The 17,331-nt window shown below is 37.3% G+C and overlaps 1 protein-coding gene across 1 annotated transcript in view; it reads left to right on the forward strand.

Moving 5' to 3' along the window:
• The window catches only part of ITGA8 (integrin subunit alpha 8), an 86,130-nt gene that overhangs the window by 33,218 nt on the left and 35,581 nt on the right, over positions 1-17,331 (forward strand). The window contains exons 14-21 of the mRNA XM_015853426.2: positions 1,443-1,488; positions 3,490-3,597; positions 5,655-5,710; positions 6,254-6,408; positions 7,486-7,623; positions 8,101-8,168; positions 9,019-9,166; positions 13,537-13,629. Coding sequence (XP_015708912.1) covers positions 1,443-1,488; positions 3,490-3,597; positions 5,655-5,710; positions 6,254-6,408; positions 7,486-7,623; positions 8,101-8,168; positions 9,019-9,166; positions 13,537-13,629 — 812 coding nt within the window. The remainder of the gene's footprint in view (positions 1-1,442; positions 1,489-3,489; positions 3,598-5,654; positions 5,711-6,253; positions 6,409-7,485; positions 7,624-8,100; positions 8,169-9,018; positions 9,167-13,536; positions 13,630-17,331) is intronic.

Consider the following 17,331-nt stretch of genomic DNA (forward strand, 5'->3'; position numbering starts at 1 on the left):
TCTCTATAAAAGCTACTAAAGAAGAGGACTCATAAATGTCCCAGAAAGGAGATAGAGACAATGCAGCTATTTTAAACATTCTTGACCCTGAAGTGAATTTCATAAGGCCATTGGAAGCAGAAAAATGTAAGTGCTGCAAAAAAAGAAGATCGGACCATAAACTGCCCATGCCCTCTCCTCTGAGGACATTAGTCCTTGTTTAAACTTGTTAAATCCTGACCATCTGAAGGGCAGACAGCCCTGGAGAACATTCAGGCTGGCTAAGATCCACCACCCTAATTAGCACCAGGGCTTTGTAGTTGCTCCATGATTTCAGAGGCTCTTAAGCAAACCAGTGCTCAAACTGTTGAAACAGCAAGGAAGGGTTTGTTTTTCAATCCTGACAACTGCTTTAATGGATTTATTCAGATAAGTTTATATTGCCAGTCTGTGCCACTGCAAGATCCGTTGTAAGACTTTGTCTACTAAATTGTATATTTGCAAATCAAATAATAAACAGTAGAGTGAAAGGGATGTCCAGCTGGACACTTCACTAGGGGGACAGAAAAGGAAGCAAAGCTCTTTCCCTCCATAGATTTCAGCTAGAGGCAGCAGAACAGCTGATCCTTTATTCCCCTCTGGTTGGATTCAGCTTTTCTCCAGCAAAATCTGGAGATCTTTCCAGCCAGCCAGTCTGGATCATTCCAGACAGCTCTATATGGGGACTCCAGACAGTAAGAGGAAATATTTGGGCTTATAGGATTTCAACTCAGTATCGTTGAAAGTAAGACAGTAAGACAGATGTGCCCAAGGCCCAGTGTAGTTCATGCATTGTTGACCCTGTTTGTTCCAAATGGTGACTCGTGGGGAAAAAGATCGCAATCAACTGATAGCTGTTACCAGCCTTAGCACATCCTCTTACAATGCTGAAAACATTAGTGACTATGAAATCAGTTTTCCTCAAATCTATGCACTGTGTTCGTGTACAAATACATAGTGCCTAAATTAATGAAAAAATGACAGGAGAATTGGGAGGATTGTCAAGAAGAAACACCACAAATTTTCAGTGTGAACTGCATGAGGGTGACCACAAAGTGGGTTTGTGTCTCTTTGTGTCATAGGCAACTGGTGGTTTGGAATAAAATGTGTGCTAATGGGTGCCCATGGCATCCTTTTACTCCTTTATTACAAGCTAACCCTGTCTTAAACGAACTGATTCTGGATGCAGTAAAGATAATTATGTGTCAGCATCTGCCAGTATTGAAACATTTCCTTTCAGATACAGTGTTGACAAAAAAAAAAGGAAGAAAGAAAAGACCTAGAAAGTAGGAATTTCATGTTTGTTTCATGTTACTGAATTGTATGATTCGATGACTCTAAATGTAAGTAGTCTAATTTAAGCTGGAAAAAAAATGTATGTGTGCTTTTTATGTTGTTCTTCTGAAGCTGCTTTCTTTTTCCAGATTTAATTGTAGGTGCATTTGGAGCTGGAAAAGCAGTTGTTTACAGGTATGTAAATCAATACGAAGCATTTGTAGTTTTACAGCTTTAGCGGGAGGTCTACAAATGAACAAATGTCACATTTCTAGGTTTCCCTGCTGCACTGTGTAAAAGATGCTGATTACAGATGATAAATGAAACAGCTTATGGGCAACAAACGCTGTTGATTCACAACAAGAGAAAGCAATGCATTTTCTACCTTTAAAGCAACCTCACACACAGCTCTATAGAATCAGAAGCCCTCAGTACAGCTCATGAGAGAGAGCTGTAATTTATAAGGGAAAACGCTGAAAATTAATTCCTTTTTTGGAGAATGGTACTAGTAAGCAATCTGGATTTTCAGGTCACTGTTGCCTCTTTGGAGCTCATGAACATTAAGAAATGATTTAATAGAAATAAAGTCACTGCTTTAACCTCGGTTTGGAATAGATGTATGAGATCCTACTCTGCAGATTTCCAAAGCTGTTGCTGATTACTGGTTTTCAGTAAATGCACTATCTGAGCATGAGTGTTAAGTAGAGCTACCAGATCCATAGATGAAAATCTGCTGCTGCTGTGTTAATCCACACATGCAGACAGTTCTTTGCATTTTAACATTCGCCATCCATTGGTGCAGCAGTGTAGTGATATTTCCAGATTCTTCCCTGTCTTCTCTTTGGTGTTCCCAGCAGAGCCTGTTGTTCAGTTTCCCAGATGAATATTTGTCAAAGCTGAAGAATTGTGTAAACCAGGGTGTTGTTTTAACTCTCGGTATCCAACACAATGAGTAGACTTGGTTTTCCTACTGCTGTATTTTGGAATCACGCAAATGTTTTGCACTGCATCCTTTTGCAGTGACATAGGTGACAGCACAGGATTTGAAGTGGAGTGTTAGATCTAGTGTGCAGTAGCAGTAGCAATAAAAAATGTGTTCTATTTAAGAAAGCCAATAGCAAGCAAGAAGCCCTCAATCTTTGTTTCCTGGCCAGAGTGTATCAAATGCGTAACTTGTCAGTTTGGAGAAATAGATTTATTAGTGGAAACTTGCTTGAAAAAAAGCATTTTCCCTTCAGCACAGGAATGAAGGCAGTAATTTTATTTTTTTAGTACCTTGCTGAAGCAGTGCTGAAAAGAGATTTTAGAGACTCAACTGTGGATTAAAATATGAGGAAAGTAACTGTTGTAAGCTATTTTTGCCAGAATTATGTAAGTTACTGTAAGAGAGTATTGCTGTCTTAAAAAAAAAAAAAAAGAAAGAAAAAGAAAGAAAAAGAAAAAAAACCACCAAAACAACCCAGAATTTTGTTTTCATTTCTCTTTTGAATTGCTCTCATTGCTCTCCATAACAGATTAGCTGATTACTCAATAGCAGCTTGTTTTTCAGGGGGTTGTTTTCCATCACCACAACCATCTACTCACATACTCAGCAGAATTTTCTGTGCTGATTATTCATGGTTTACAAAGTCAGTTGTCTCAAGTCATGATTCTGGGTCAGAGTTTACTTCATTATTGGCTTCAGATAATTCTAGAACGGCTTCTATTTTAACAGCATCGTCTTCATTTTTATTTTTGAAGTATCTAAAGCAAGAGATAGCAAGTCTGCTTATGTCAGTGTTCATGGATAAACACGAATCTGGCTGTTCATAAAGTAACAGCCAAAGGGCTTCTGTGAATCCCACGGGGCAGCTCTGGCCTCTTGTGAGATCCTGCTGTGATGCAATGTCTCTGATGTGCCCATATCCCAGGACAGGCCTACTGTGAAGTGCAGCATATTGTGTCACTGATACCGTCTGCTCTTAACCTGTGCTTTTTTGTGAAGAACTGTGAAAATGTCTTGGTAAGGACCTGTCATAGTTTCTGCCAAAAGCAACAAGAATTTTGGGTAGGAGCAGTGTTATTAAAGCCTTTTTTTCCCAAGTAACTCTACATTTAGAGATTCTTTGGGGCCATCTCACTTAAGTGTTTTCTCTGCAGCAATCTAGTATTTATGTGCTTCTACTCTATGTATTGAACTATATTTCTGTCCCTCAGAGCCAGACCTGTTGTGACTGTGAATGCTCTGCTCATTTTGAACCCCATGATTGTGAATCCAGACAACAAGACTTGCCAGCCCCTTGGATCTCAGCTTTTGGTGGCCTGGTAAGTCCATGATTAGACAAAAAAACATCCTCAGCATTCTCTTCTTTCTAAAATAACTTTCTAGTTTGAGTTTTTCGTGCAGCTTTTTGTTGAACACACAAACAGTTAAGCATGCTGTGAGTGCAACAGTCATGTTTATTACCTCCCACTACTTCACAGATTCTCTAAACAAAGTAGGGGAAAGTTGAGTTGTGTTATATTGAGTCTCCACCTGCATGGGAGAATGCTGAGTGTCTCATAGGATCAGGCTGCAAGTTCACATTCTGTCTCTAGATGAATGAAACATGATACAGCTAAGACTGACAACACAGAAGCATCCTTCCAACAAAACACACATCTTTGTTGAGGAAGTGTGACAGTGAAAGTGGTGAAAGTGCTGGTGATCTCACCATTTTCTGTTAGAGAAAGAGAGGTCTCAGTCCTTTGTAGAAGGGAAAAGATGCCCTGCGGACCATACTGAGTGTAGCTGTTGTTTCTGGCTGTCTTCAGTCAGAACAAAGCTATGGAATGCATCATACCTGTCAGTGTTGGATGTATCCTTAAAAGAGAAACCCTCTGCCACAGTAGCATTTAACCTAGAAAAGGTAAAGTGCATTCAAAATATAAATATAATTGAAAAAAAATTATGATGGGTTACAAATCTAAATGCTTGTAATGCAGTTGGATCTCTCTGATAGTATTAATGCCACACAGGTGCTTTTACAACACTTACAAGGAGGTTGCTTAGATTGCACTCAGCAGAATGATATGGCTCCGGATCTTTTTAAGAACTCTTCCCTCCATATGGGATAGGATTTCTAAATAAAATGTACTGACAAGTTTGCTTGGAGAAAAATGTTTTTCTTCTTTTGCATGAGAGAAGTGAATAAAAGCACCTCAGTTAAAAATGTGTTCTTGCCATAAGATATTGCTTAAAAACAAAGGGAGAAAGGCAAGTCGTGCTCCTTTAACTTGTAGCTTTTTCATTAGTTTTCACTTTTGTTTACAGTAAGTAAGAAGGTGTTTGGTTCATATCTACAAGACTTTTAGTAGGAGCATAATTTAATTTCTGTCTGCTTCATTCTAAAATACTTTTCCCTGAAGATTTAGTTTGTATTACAAAATGACTGAAGACCAGCTGCTATTTTCCATGCTTTAATTTTTCTCTTTAGTTGATACAAGCTTGTATTCTACATATGAAAACAATTAATAGGGAAACTCCAACAGGCAAAGAATTCCTCAGTCCCGTGGGATAGATTTCTGTATGTCTAAGCCAGCTGTGCAACTTGTTTAAAGTGTCTACTGACTGACATTGCAAAATTAGAATGAAAGGGAACCTCCCACCAGAACGGTTCCAGGAAGTGTAAAATATGAAGAACGTGGATTATTGTACCTTTTCTAGAATCAGGAAAATATTATTTTTATTTGGGATTCATTATGGCTGATACGATGCTTGTCACAGTTGTCATTGTGTCACACATATTAGTGGGCTTAGAAAAAACTTGCTGCACACTGTGAACAAGAAAATGAAAAACAAACATATAAACCTTACATGTTGAATTAGTGTACTAAATAATGAACCTGAATAATTAGTTTATCTGTGCTTCAGCGTGGCTCTGCAAAACTTAGGAGAATTGAATACAATACGAGAAGCAAAAATTGATCAAGTCAGTTGATGTGTTTGAATTGAATTGCACCCACTTGAAATCATGTAGGTCTTTCTTACTGGACCACGATGAAGCAGAAAGGACTTCTGCAGACAGCCTCATGTAAAGGTAGTTCATTAAAGCTCAGAATACGGAACCCAACTTTGCCAGCGGTATTAGAAGGGTGATCTCTATTGGTTGTTTCTAGGATTTGTGGAAAAGTTCTTCATATCTTTTCTGTTAGGTTACTCAGAGTATTAGAGGAGCCAGGGAGACATTCTGTCTTAGGGTGTATGGTTAGGTGCCTTAGCACATATTGTAGTGAGCATCGTTTTAAGAAAAGGAAAGGAAAACTTGGAGGTATGATTTTGGAATTGCTAGTTTCCACATCAGCTCTCTTTCTACTAACAATTACTTCTTTTTTATATCTAGTTTTACTGTAAGAGTCTGTGCAGCATTTGAAGGCCAAAGTATTTCAGATGATATAGGTAAGAAATCTTTTATATATTCCTATAATTTTCTCTGCCTCACTTAATTTCAGAATTTTTCTCTTATGCCTTGAATGTTGCTAGGAGTGCAGTCCTCCTGAGGTAGGAAAAAAAACGTTTACACACACACACACACAGGCACAAAGCTTTTACAATTCATTTGAAGGCTTTTTGTTCTGTTAAGCCATTTTATAGATAAAGCCAGTATCTTACCCAGTTGGAGAAAATTCTATTATGGAAAAAAAAAAGAAGAAAAAGAAAAAGGAAAAAAGGAAAGAACCAGAATTCCTGTACAGTACACACATGGCATGTAAATAAAATTATGGTTTTATTGAAGCTATACATGTTCTATGCTTTGAATCAATAACTAGTGTGCTCCTAAACAGACAGGTACCTTGGCCATGGTCTAGTTTTACTTGGAAGCCTTTTTTTGTCATTTGTAATATTAATGTTGGTTATTAACTATATATTATATAATGAATTGCTTGCTGTTTTTCTTTCTGTGTTAAATAAATAAATGTTCCATTTACTTGTATCCTGTAGTGCTGAAAGGTGAATTGCAATTAGATTCATTGAAACAGAAAGGAGCTGTTAAAAGGACTCTCTTCTTTGATTATCATCAGTCACATCATTATTTCTCCATCGTGATGGAAAGACAGAAGAAGCTCTATTGCCAGGACTTTCTTGTTTATCTCAGAGTAAGTTTAAAATAGTTTGGACTGTCATCGTAGTTTGAGTAGTATCAGGGATTAAAGAAGATTTGTAAAGAAGGGAAGCCATTTGAATAGCAAGAACATTTTACACAGGTGCTAGATCCCAAAATTATACAAATGAGAGATGGGAAAGAACTGGCATAAATGTCCAGATCATCCTTCTTATCAACAAGAGTTACTATGAAAATATTTGATTCACTTTCAATCACTGAAAGTAAAAAAGAAAGGCTTCCTTTGTGCAGTTTTTCTGTGTATATTATTAATTTTATGCTCTTTTAGGAATTTTGATTAAATATGCATCTCCTCTTACGAAAGTATAAGGTTGTTCTCTCTTATGGTATTCACAGTTTAGTCAACTAAACTCATTAAATGCCATGACAGTTCTATTCCAACAAATACGTTAAAGGATTGTATTGACCTAAAATTCATATATTTTGAATATTTTAAAATATCTATGAAAAAAAAAGCACCTTAAAACTGCGGCACTTGAAAATGAAGAAGAAAGGGTTATTGGTTACTCACTTACAGCTGGAATTACCTCATGTGCATTCCTAGGCTTGTTCAAGAAATGTAGTGGGAGGTGGAATGGAGAAGACTCAAGCCATGTGTAAGACAGAATCTAGACAACTGAACTGGTGTTCTATCATCACTAATTTATATAAATCATTGGTTGTGGAATAAACCAACAATATTACCTCCACAAATCTACACATACCTTCTCTCCGTTCTAAACTAAAGGAGGGCAATAGCTGATATCAATTTGTTCTGTGTGTCTTTTAAGTAGCTTCATGTTAGGCAAATGTTAAGAGAAAAAATGTTGAGTCTGCTCAGCTCAGCCTGCTTCTTCCAGATGTGGAGCTATGGAGACAGTGTGTTCTGGGCATTCCAGTTACTGGTAGGTCATTATGCTTTCACAGTGAAATTACAAATAGTCACATTTTGGCCAGCACCTGTCAATGCATTGTGTTTTTACCTTCAGTAAATAAGACCATACTCTTCCAAATAAGACCATACTCATCCAAAATAATTATTCTTTTTTTATTATTTGATTGTCACTCACAGGATGAAACAGAATTTAGAGATAAATTATCTCCCATCAATATAAACTTCAATTATAGCTTGGATGAATCCCATTTCAAAGACAGCTTGATGGTGAAGCCAATACTGAATTACTACCAGAGAAGCTCAGTAGCAGAACAGGTATGAAATTTGCATGCAACATATCCTGTATACAAACAAGAAAACATTTAGGAATATTATGTGTTTCATCTTCCTTTAAAGAGTATCAGGCCCTGAAATTGCACAACAAGGATTTAATTAATTCAGAATGGAAATTGAAGATAAATATAGAACCAGGCAATGCTTTAAAGCATTTCCAAAATTTTGGTGTGTTCATAGTTTTGATTGCATTTTACAAGATGTGGGCTGAGTTACTGTGGGAAAGGACCTGGAAGATATTATTCTGCTGAAGATGTAGTTTACGGTCTAGATAGTCTTGAGCAGTACTCATCTTGAAAGGAACTTTTAGAAGGGAGAACTAGATTTAACCATGAGGAAAATTGTAGTGATATTTAATACATAAATTAGGGATATTTAATGAAGTGATTTGGACTTTGAAACTTGTAGTAGCTTTAAGATATCTTTTTGTTTGTTTGTTTTTTATTAAATGACATGCAGGCTTACATTCTGGTAGACTGTGGGGAGGACAACTTGTGCATTCCTGACTTGCACCTTTCTGTTTTGCCGTAAGTTAAACAAAATAGGCCATCCTACACATAAAAATCCAGACTCTTCTAAGTGCATCAACCAAATGAAACGGTTTTGTTGTGTGCTGTATCTGCTCATTCTTACCTAATTTCTAAACTTTAATTTGTGCATCTAATTCACTTAGGAAACTAACAATGGGGAAATACATAGTTACAGAGTTATGTCTTTGTCAGATGTATTCATCATATTTAAAGGCTACCATAGAAAACGCAGTTTGCGAGTGTTAGGAGTGGTACTATTTTTTTTGAATGCCAGGAGATAACACCAACTGCTGTTTAAAATAGCCATTAAATTTACTGATTTCAGTATGTCAGTAATTCTGAACTAGGGACACAATTCTCTTGAACGCTCTGTATCGTAAATGACATAAATGAATCTCAGAATAAAACATTAAAATAAAAACATGGCAACCATTCCTCTTACAGAGGGAGAAATATGCCAAGCAGGAGAAGAGGGAGACCTCTGGCAGTTATCTGTCTGTGCCATCAAAATCAGTGGACAACTGTGAAAGCAAAGGGCACAGTGCCACTGCATGTTTCTTCCACTTGATAGTTGTCACTGGTTAGAAAGTAGACAGGGTCTGAAGCTGTGTACAACTAACTTGCAAGCTCTCCAGTCATCTACTCTGTCCATGGTGGGTGTTTTCCCTGGAACTCTCTCATTCCCAGGTGCTTGCATGCTTTTCAAAGGGGTCGCTTTTTATGAGAAAGTTTTACTCTGTATTCACAGAATATTTTCCAGAGAGATGCTAAGAGGGCAATTTGGCTTTCTGCTGTAAATCATAATTGTGTATGTTTGAACTTCTGACAAGTCATATGTTCTGCATAGAGATAAAGATCAGCTAATAATTGGAGAAGAAAACTGTGTCGTGCTCATAATAAATCCAAGGAATGATGGGGAAGGAGCCTATGAAGCTGAGCTGCATATAAAGATTCCACCTGAAGCAGATTACACTGGGGTTGAACGCAACAACAAGGTAAATGAAAATCAATTATTTTATCTTACGTATGTGCTAAAAAAAGGCAGTTATAATGTAAAATGTGGCAGAGTTCACAGAAGGTCCCTCGTGTCCCATGGAGCTGTGCTGAGCACACTGTGTTTCCTTATGGGGTCTGTTTGTTTTTAAGAGCAAAGACGAAACACTATCCTGCAAACAAGCAACTTGTTCATGTATTCTCTGTTGGACAGCAAGTCTGTATCACCTCATCTGCACATAAATCTCCCACACTGTTGCAACATGAACTTTCTTTTTTTTTCTGTCTGTGCCTGGAATGCACAGCAGGGCCTCAAGGGTGAGAGTGGGAGAAAGTGAGTTAATTTCCTTTCTGGAGGCAAATGTTTTTAAGGAAGTTGACAGTAACTTACAAGGTATTTCTTTACTCTCCTTCTGTCAGTATCTCTATTACTGGGCTTTGAACCCAGTTAGATGAAAATGACAAGATCTACTGTTGTCTCTAAAGATGATGATACAGAACAATAATACAGAAATACTCGGAAACTTCACTTCTAAAAAGCATTTTTTGTGCACAAATAAGCAAAGACTGGCCTCTTGCTGTATTGCTTTTATTCTCTCAGAACCATCTCTTTTTTCATGCTGTGATCTACAAGGCATAAAGAAAACTAAGATTCTCTTTGATATGCTACACTTGGTTGTATTTTTCCTTTGTTACGCTTTGGGAATCTTTGGCTGTTCTTTTGGCCATTACCAAGGATGTCAGGGGAGGCAGTTACTCCAAAGCCCACACATATTCACACGTATCTTTCATTTTGACTGGACAGAAGTTGCTCGGGACTCCTTTTAATGTTCTTTTCGGAGAGAAATTGCTATTGTAATTTTCTTCAAAAACACAGCTAAAATGTATTGGCGTTCTGCTGGAGGGGGTGGCTCTTGTATGTAGTCAGTTGATTTTCTGTACTGCCGTGTCACTTAAAACTTCTGTGAACACAACAAAAAAGAGCATATAATCTTCATTTATAATCAGTCTTTCAGTTACAATAATGCTCCTAAAGCCCTATATCTGAGAACTTTATTGACTATTAATTGTATCAGTGTTTACAGTTGTTTTTCTCAACGCTGAAGGCTTTGTTGCTTAAAGGCAGAGATATAATCAGCAAATGAAACTGAACAAATGAAGTGTAATGAGCCAAACAAATTACTCAGTACATTTCTGATGGATCTTTATAACCATATCATTCTCTTACACTGCTTTCATTTCAAAGTAGATGCACTCATATCAGGTGTTAGACTAATATGGGACTTCTCTGGATTTACCTGGCTAATTGAGGGACAAAGCCTGGTTTTTTTGGAAACAATTTCTTGGGTTACTCTAAGTCACCTGAATTACATGTAATAATGTAACTGAAAATTCTCTTGGCTTTATGAAAAGCAATGTTTGATGATCCTCAGTTGTTACTATCTTGTTATCTTTGACCCGATTATGTAACATATTATACTTAGAAAGGGCAGCTGCATTGGAAGAGTAGCATTTTGCAGAGATGTACCTGAGCACATGCAAGTGAGAGACAAATGAGTGTGGTCTTAAAGTTTGAGGTCAAAGATATGATTTTGAAGTCTTGCTAGTCTTGCACATACTGATACTTCTTTCAGTCAAAAACTGGTAAATGAAATACAATGACTTACAATGAAATCAAATGTGTTATTCATTAGTTATACTGTGGATATGCTTAGAAGCTCCAGATACCAGGTAAATGAGAAAATTACCACAGCTTTACAAGTTACTGGAAACCTGTTGGCTTGCAATAACTGGTCATATGCAAGAGGTATAGAATTACTGGAATTAACAGCAATGAAATATAACCACATTATATTACCTGATATTTCCATGGCCAGCAGTGGGCTTTAGGCAGCGTATGCTTGCTGTATGGTAAGTTCTTATGCTACAATAGCATAATTGTGTGCTTGAACCTGAAGCCACTGTCTGCATACTGTACAGTAATTCTTTGCCCAGCACAAGTTTCCCATGCTGAGCAACTCAGTCCTCCCGTAGCTCCCTTAGTAGCAACAACTGGAGCCCAAACCCTCATGGAATAATTAATAAATCAGGCAAATACAAAGCCCTATTAAGTATTTGTTCCACACCAAAAACATTATATATTTTGGCACAATTGTGTCAGATGTGTCACAAATGTTTCAGATTACAGCCAGATTTAATTTGCATTGAATAAGCTCTGAGCTAAAGCCCTACGTATTTCTATATTATACTATAATACTCTTTTAAAATAGGAAAAAGATGTTCAACTTTCTTATATTACTGGAAAAATCTTACTGTAAGAATCAGTAGATGGTGACTGGCTAGATGAGACATAATTTGAACCTTTTGATAACAAACACTAGTTCTACTAAATCAGTTAGATTGAAGATAAACTCTGGCACCTGGTACCTAATCCATCCACTTCTGCTCACATGAGATTGGAAAGCGTTGATCCAGAAAGGAGCAGAGGTTTTTTACTCCACAGCCTGTTGTGCTTAACTACTCTGGCATCAATTAGTAATTCATCACTAAGACCACCAGGAAGCATTTCAAGTTTGGAGGCTGCCTGGATGACGTAGAGCAGCCAATCATTTTTTTAGTTAACATGCTCCCTGGGAGCACACGTGTTAATTGTTGGGATTTTGCTTCTGCTCAAGACTGCCAAAAGGACCATGTGTGGCTATAAAGTTATAAATTGCTACCAGTGACAGGTAGAAGGGCTTTGTGGCAAAGCCTTCCATCTGGCTGAGTTACGTATGGGATCACTGATATTAACAGTTCTGGGTGTGTCAGTCCCTTGCTTACTACCTTCCTGTTTCCTTTTCCTGTTGTGCATTTAACCACCTCAAAAAGGTGATCAGTGGAAAACTGAAGGCAAAAGAAATTCTCACTCTCTCTGCCGCATCTTTATGCTGCACAAATCAGTTTTTGTAATTCCGTTCATACAAATTCTGTTCTATTAATAATTTCTGGTTTAAAAGCATTGCCTCTAAGTTGCAGAAAACATACTTGCAAAACTCTTCTAACTGGTTACCTTTAAAGAGATGACAGTTGTGTGATAAGGGCTGATGTTCTCTGTAGTCGTGTATGATATGCTATTAATGAAGAAACTGTAAAGTAGAAGATGTAAATGAATATCTGTGTTAAATGTTTAAACATTAATTAAAAAAATAAAAATTAAAAGGTCAGAAATAAAACGATAAACCCACAAATCAATTTAAAATGAACAATTTTCCAGCCATCTCTAATTAGCTGGAACAGCTACCTCCCTCCTGTAGAGAGGCTTGGAACGGCTATCAGTTCACTGAACATGCTGTGTAAAAGACTTTTTGTTTCCTCCTAACAAACTGTAAAACTGTCAATATAAACAAGGTGTGCACTGAAGGTGTGATTCACATAGGCTCCTTTTAGGATGTGCCTTATCTCCTCTTTCAGCCTCAGGAAGCGATAAGATCAACATGCCCACAGTGGCTTTTACAGATTAGGAATGAATTAGTAGTCAGTGTCTAGAGATTTCCAGGTCTTTGTATATGGAGCAGGACCCTGCATGTATTGCTTAATCTGTGAGAATCACAAGTGGGAGGAAAGTGTTATAGCAGTAACTCTAGCTGCATTCTGCTTTTACAAAGCTAGTTTATTCTACCCATGAATGTAAGTATTTCCTCTTATTTATCTTACTCTCTATCTCCTTCCACTATCCTATTCCTCCTTCTGTACTGTTTTCTATAAAGATGGAACAACCAGCTATAAAGACTATCAAGTGTTGAAAGACAAAAGCAAACCCATGGGACACATTTTGCATTAAGAGCTTTAAAGAAAAATTACCTGAGTAGAAATCCATCTCCTTTGTTGCTAAATTATAAACACAAGTTATGGTCTATGTTATTAGAGAAATATTTAATCTAAGAACTTTACCATAGATTTTAAAATAAAATTCTAGACTCGGCGGGTAACGAAGTTCTCCCAATTCCAGATATTCATTACAGAGACTTCTGATGACAGACAGTACATGTATTACAATGAGCACAAAGCCTGCTCCTCTCAGGGTTTTTTTTTTTTTTTGAGCTATAAGTCATTGTGGCCATAAGAATGATTCACAGCAACAGTGGTGTGTTAGAATTAGAAATACAGTGGGCACATCATGCCCCTAAAGGTACTGGGAAACTTCCCTGTTTGTTTTTCCCTGGCATCAGTTTTCACCATTGTCTGACAATAACCAATTAAATGTTTTCGTAGTGCACTGAGCAGGGATCTGAAATCAAAAGAAATGTCACAGTCAGAAAGGCATCACTTTCCCAACTGGATGGATTTCACTGTGATCTCTGACCTCCTTATTGGTGTCCTTTTGTTGCAGGCACTGCGTGTGTTGAGCTGTGATTACAAGATGGAAAATGAAACTAGAATGGTGGTTTGTGATCTTGGGAACCCCATGGTGGCTGGCGCAAATGTAAGGGAAAACCAGATGCATGTCCTGACTTTTATCTAATTGAATTTTAAAGGAAAGTAAATGGAAAACTATTCAATTAGCAGTGTGTGTCCGAATAAACAGCACCTAACCAAATTATTTACTTGGACAGGAAATTGTTGGTGCAATAAGAAGCAGCGCTGTGCTTCTGAAAAATTAATTATGCCATTCTAAAAGATTAATGATGTTAGAGCTCACATTATAATATTGCCTTATGTTGCCATTTCACATACTCTGAAGAAAGTAAGTGTCACTCAGTTTAAGTCACAGAAGTTACACCATTATGAAGTGAAGGGAATCACAGTCTGTAATGTACATAATGTTTATTTCTGCCTTTTGTTATTCTGTCTGTATAGTATATAGATGTGTATATATATAGTATATATAAAATGTGTATAGTAAGTGGCAGCTTCCTTAGGCTGGTTCTTGAGTGTGTGAGCATTCTCTTATCAGTTTATATCGTGTTTCACATCAGTGAAGAGGAGGTTGGAGTCAGGTTTTCCTTCAAGTTACAAATGTCATTCCAAACACTTTCCTAAGATATCTACTCATAAATCATACTGCATATTTTTAGGTGGTACCTTGGTAGCATTGTTTCCAGACATAATCAGAGTTATATAATGAATAAAGATTGAGAGCAGAAGAGGATTGAACATATAAGTTGAGATAAAAAAAAGTACTGTCCGTTCCACTATTGTCATCACCTCTTCCTGCTTTGTGACAAACAGAGCAGGATACAGGCACAAGTGGTCAAGAATCTTGTGGATGATTGTTGAGAGGGTTTTGAAGAGGAAAGGGAGTCAGAACACAAGAGGCTACAACTGCCATTGTTTATCAGATCCTTTTTGTTTTGCATTTTGTCTTAGACACAAGCAATGGTCTGAGTGGGGAGATGTTAAACCACAGCTTCTCTGCTCCTCCCTGTGAGTCCAAAGCCCTGTTATTACATCATCCCAGACACAAACTGCTGGCAGTTATATTGTTTGGTAGACACTGAAGCAGTTCTACTCTCATCTGTCTCCTTATCAATACTTACAGTGTAAACTAATTCTGTTTTATTTCAGAATCTGTGCTAGGAAGGCCATAAATGCAATATTAATATTCCTAAACAAAATATTTCATAAAGAGAGACTTAGGAGTAGCAGAATAAAACAGCAGGATTCACAACTTCTTTTTTCCCCAAATGTTTAAGAATATTCTGTTTTATAACAAAGGGCTTTCACGAAATTGAGAAAGAAATCTGGCATGTGAAGATAGAGCATCACGAAGCCAGATGGCAGAAGTGTTTGAGTATAGTTGGTAAAGCCTGACTTTGTCTTTGAAACCAGTTCTCCTGGAAGCTTAGTAAAGGTGAAAGGACTTGAACTTTTTCAGCCAAACATATTTATGATGGCAAATGTACTTCCAACAGCAAAATACTAACCCTTCATACAAATTGCATAAATCATGAAAGGCTGCTCTGATCCATTTCCAATTTCACAAAACAATTCTACTTTGGCAGCAGATCAGTTATTCTGAAAATACTCAGTCAAAAGGGGACTCTGGAAGTTGTGAGGGAGGGGGAAGGGAGGGTTAGGTCAAAATCAAACATTCCTGAAACTCTTAACTATTGACTCACTGTAATGACTTTTCAGCACCCTGGAACCCTGGAATTCTTCAACTCTTTAAGATTAATTTCTTATTATGGGTATTATGTCAGAATTTTGTGATGAACCCCATAGGATATTACTGCAGCAGGCTATAGGACATCTCTTCAACATTGCCATCAGAATTGCTATATCTCTGAATATTTGAAATTCCACAACATTAAAATCATTTACTTCCCACTGGTTATTTCTTGGTATGTACCAACCTGATTCTTCAGGAACACAGAGGCTTTATTTGTAATGCGCTCTTTAAGATACTTGGAGAAAATCTAGCTGTCTGTCTCTCATCATGCTCCTGGGTGCTGCTAAATATTAACAAACTGAGATTATCAGTAGTAACAGAAATGTCATGTATTTCATCGTGTTTTTAACATAGCAAGTTGGTTTTATGATTTTAATGAAACCGACTTCACATGAAAAATGTAAATAAGTTTAAACTATTCCAATAAAACTAATTTCCTACTAAAATAAGGAGCCCCTGTGACTGCTAGGGTACATTTTCAAGCAAATTCAGCTCCTTTGGCCTCAGTGAGGTTTGAGCCAGGGCATGTGAGCATCTTATTCATTGCAGTGTCAAGGACTACTTGACATTGACAAAGTCGTACTACTCCACAAAGGCAACATCTGCATCTCATTAGACTCATACAGTAGGACTGTGTTTCACTATTAAATAAGGGATTAAACCTGGTGCACTAGAGGTGTAATAGATCATCAAAACTGCAGTTTATGCCTGCTCTGTTAGGTCAGGAAGATTGAATCTTTGGTTCATCTGATCAGTAAAAATGGTAAGACAAAAGCTGAAGTCAGTATTTGACAGGGATTAAGAAGATCATAATGTATTCTTAAAGTTGAATGGAATATCAAATGGTTGTTGAAATAATCTCAAAAAAGTTTGATAAAAATATCTTATATCTGTATTCCAAGTCAGCTCTTCATCTCCTGCTAAATTTAATGAGCACTCTATTTTCATCTTAAAGATTTTGCTTCCCAAAAGAGAGATTAGCTCTGACCATGATATTAAAATTATAAGAATTCAAAGGTTTGAATTTGCCCTTCTTTCAGTGATAACATAGGACAATTGAAGGAAGTAAGTCTCGTTTAGCAGATGGACTTATATTCAGTGATCCACTGCTGCAAGTGAGAAAAGAGGGGAAAATGATGAAAGATTTAACACAAAATTATGCTTGGAAAAAATTTAAATTTCTTAAAAATATGAAATGTCACCCACAGAGGAAAATCCCTCCTCCTCTTCAATGATGTTGAATGTTGGTCCGAAACAAAAGTCTGTAGCTTTTGCTGTGTCCTGTTGCTTACAGTGCTGCCTTGCATATGCCATGGAAGCGTGTCAGGTTCTTTTTATCCTCTGTAATCCAGTCAGATATTGGCAGAGATGAAGAACTGATGTCCTCACTCCTGGTGCCTTTTTATGACTTTCTCAGAAAGGCTATTTCTTCCCATGGAGAAAAGGGTTATACATAACCATCTTTTTTTTTTTTTTTTAAAGAAAAGCGTTTCTGCAAGTTATCTGGCAGGAAATTTCACCGTCAGGCGGTATGGGAGGCAAGAGGGAGGGGAAGTTGTACAAGATTACAGACTGTGTACTTTGCTGTCAGCCTCAATGCAAAATTCACATTTCAAAAATGAACAGATTCAAAACATATGCAGCTGAAATGAGGCAATTAAAAAGATTAATTTAAACATTGCAGTACAATTTTATTAATTTAACGTGGAGGACAGATGGCATCTCCCCCTCCTCCTCTGCCACTTGCATACCAGGGCTGTAACAGTGTCTGACAAGAGGGCTGTAGAGACCCCACCGTATGCTGATATATATTCCTTCTGTGTCTAGCCCTGTAATTCCATTTGCCCTTGAATTAGCTTGTTACTCCATGCCTGTTTTGCAAAGCAAATGGAAATTATCAACACAAGGAAGAAGTGGATTTTTAGACTTGAGGTCTATTTAAACACAGGGGAGCACGGATGGAAGCCCTTACACCCTTTAGTTTGGGGAGCTGTGTGTTTTACACTCTGCCTTCTG

Source organism: Coturnix japonica, chromosome 2, assembly GCF_001577835.2.
Source record: "Coturnix japonica isolate 7356 chromosome 2, Coturnix japonica 2.1, whole genome shotgun sequence".
Taxonomy (NCBI): Eukaryota; Metazoa; Chordata; class Aves; order Galliformes; family Phasianidae; genus Coturnix; species Coturnix japonica.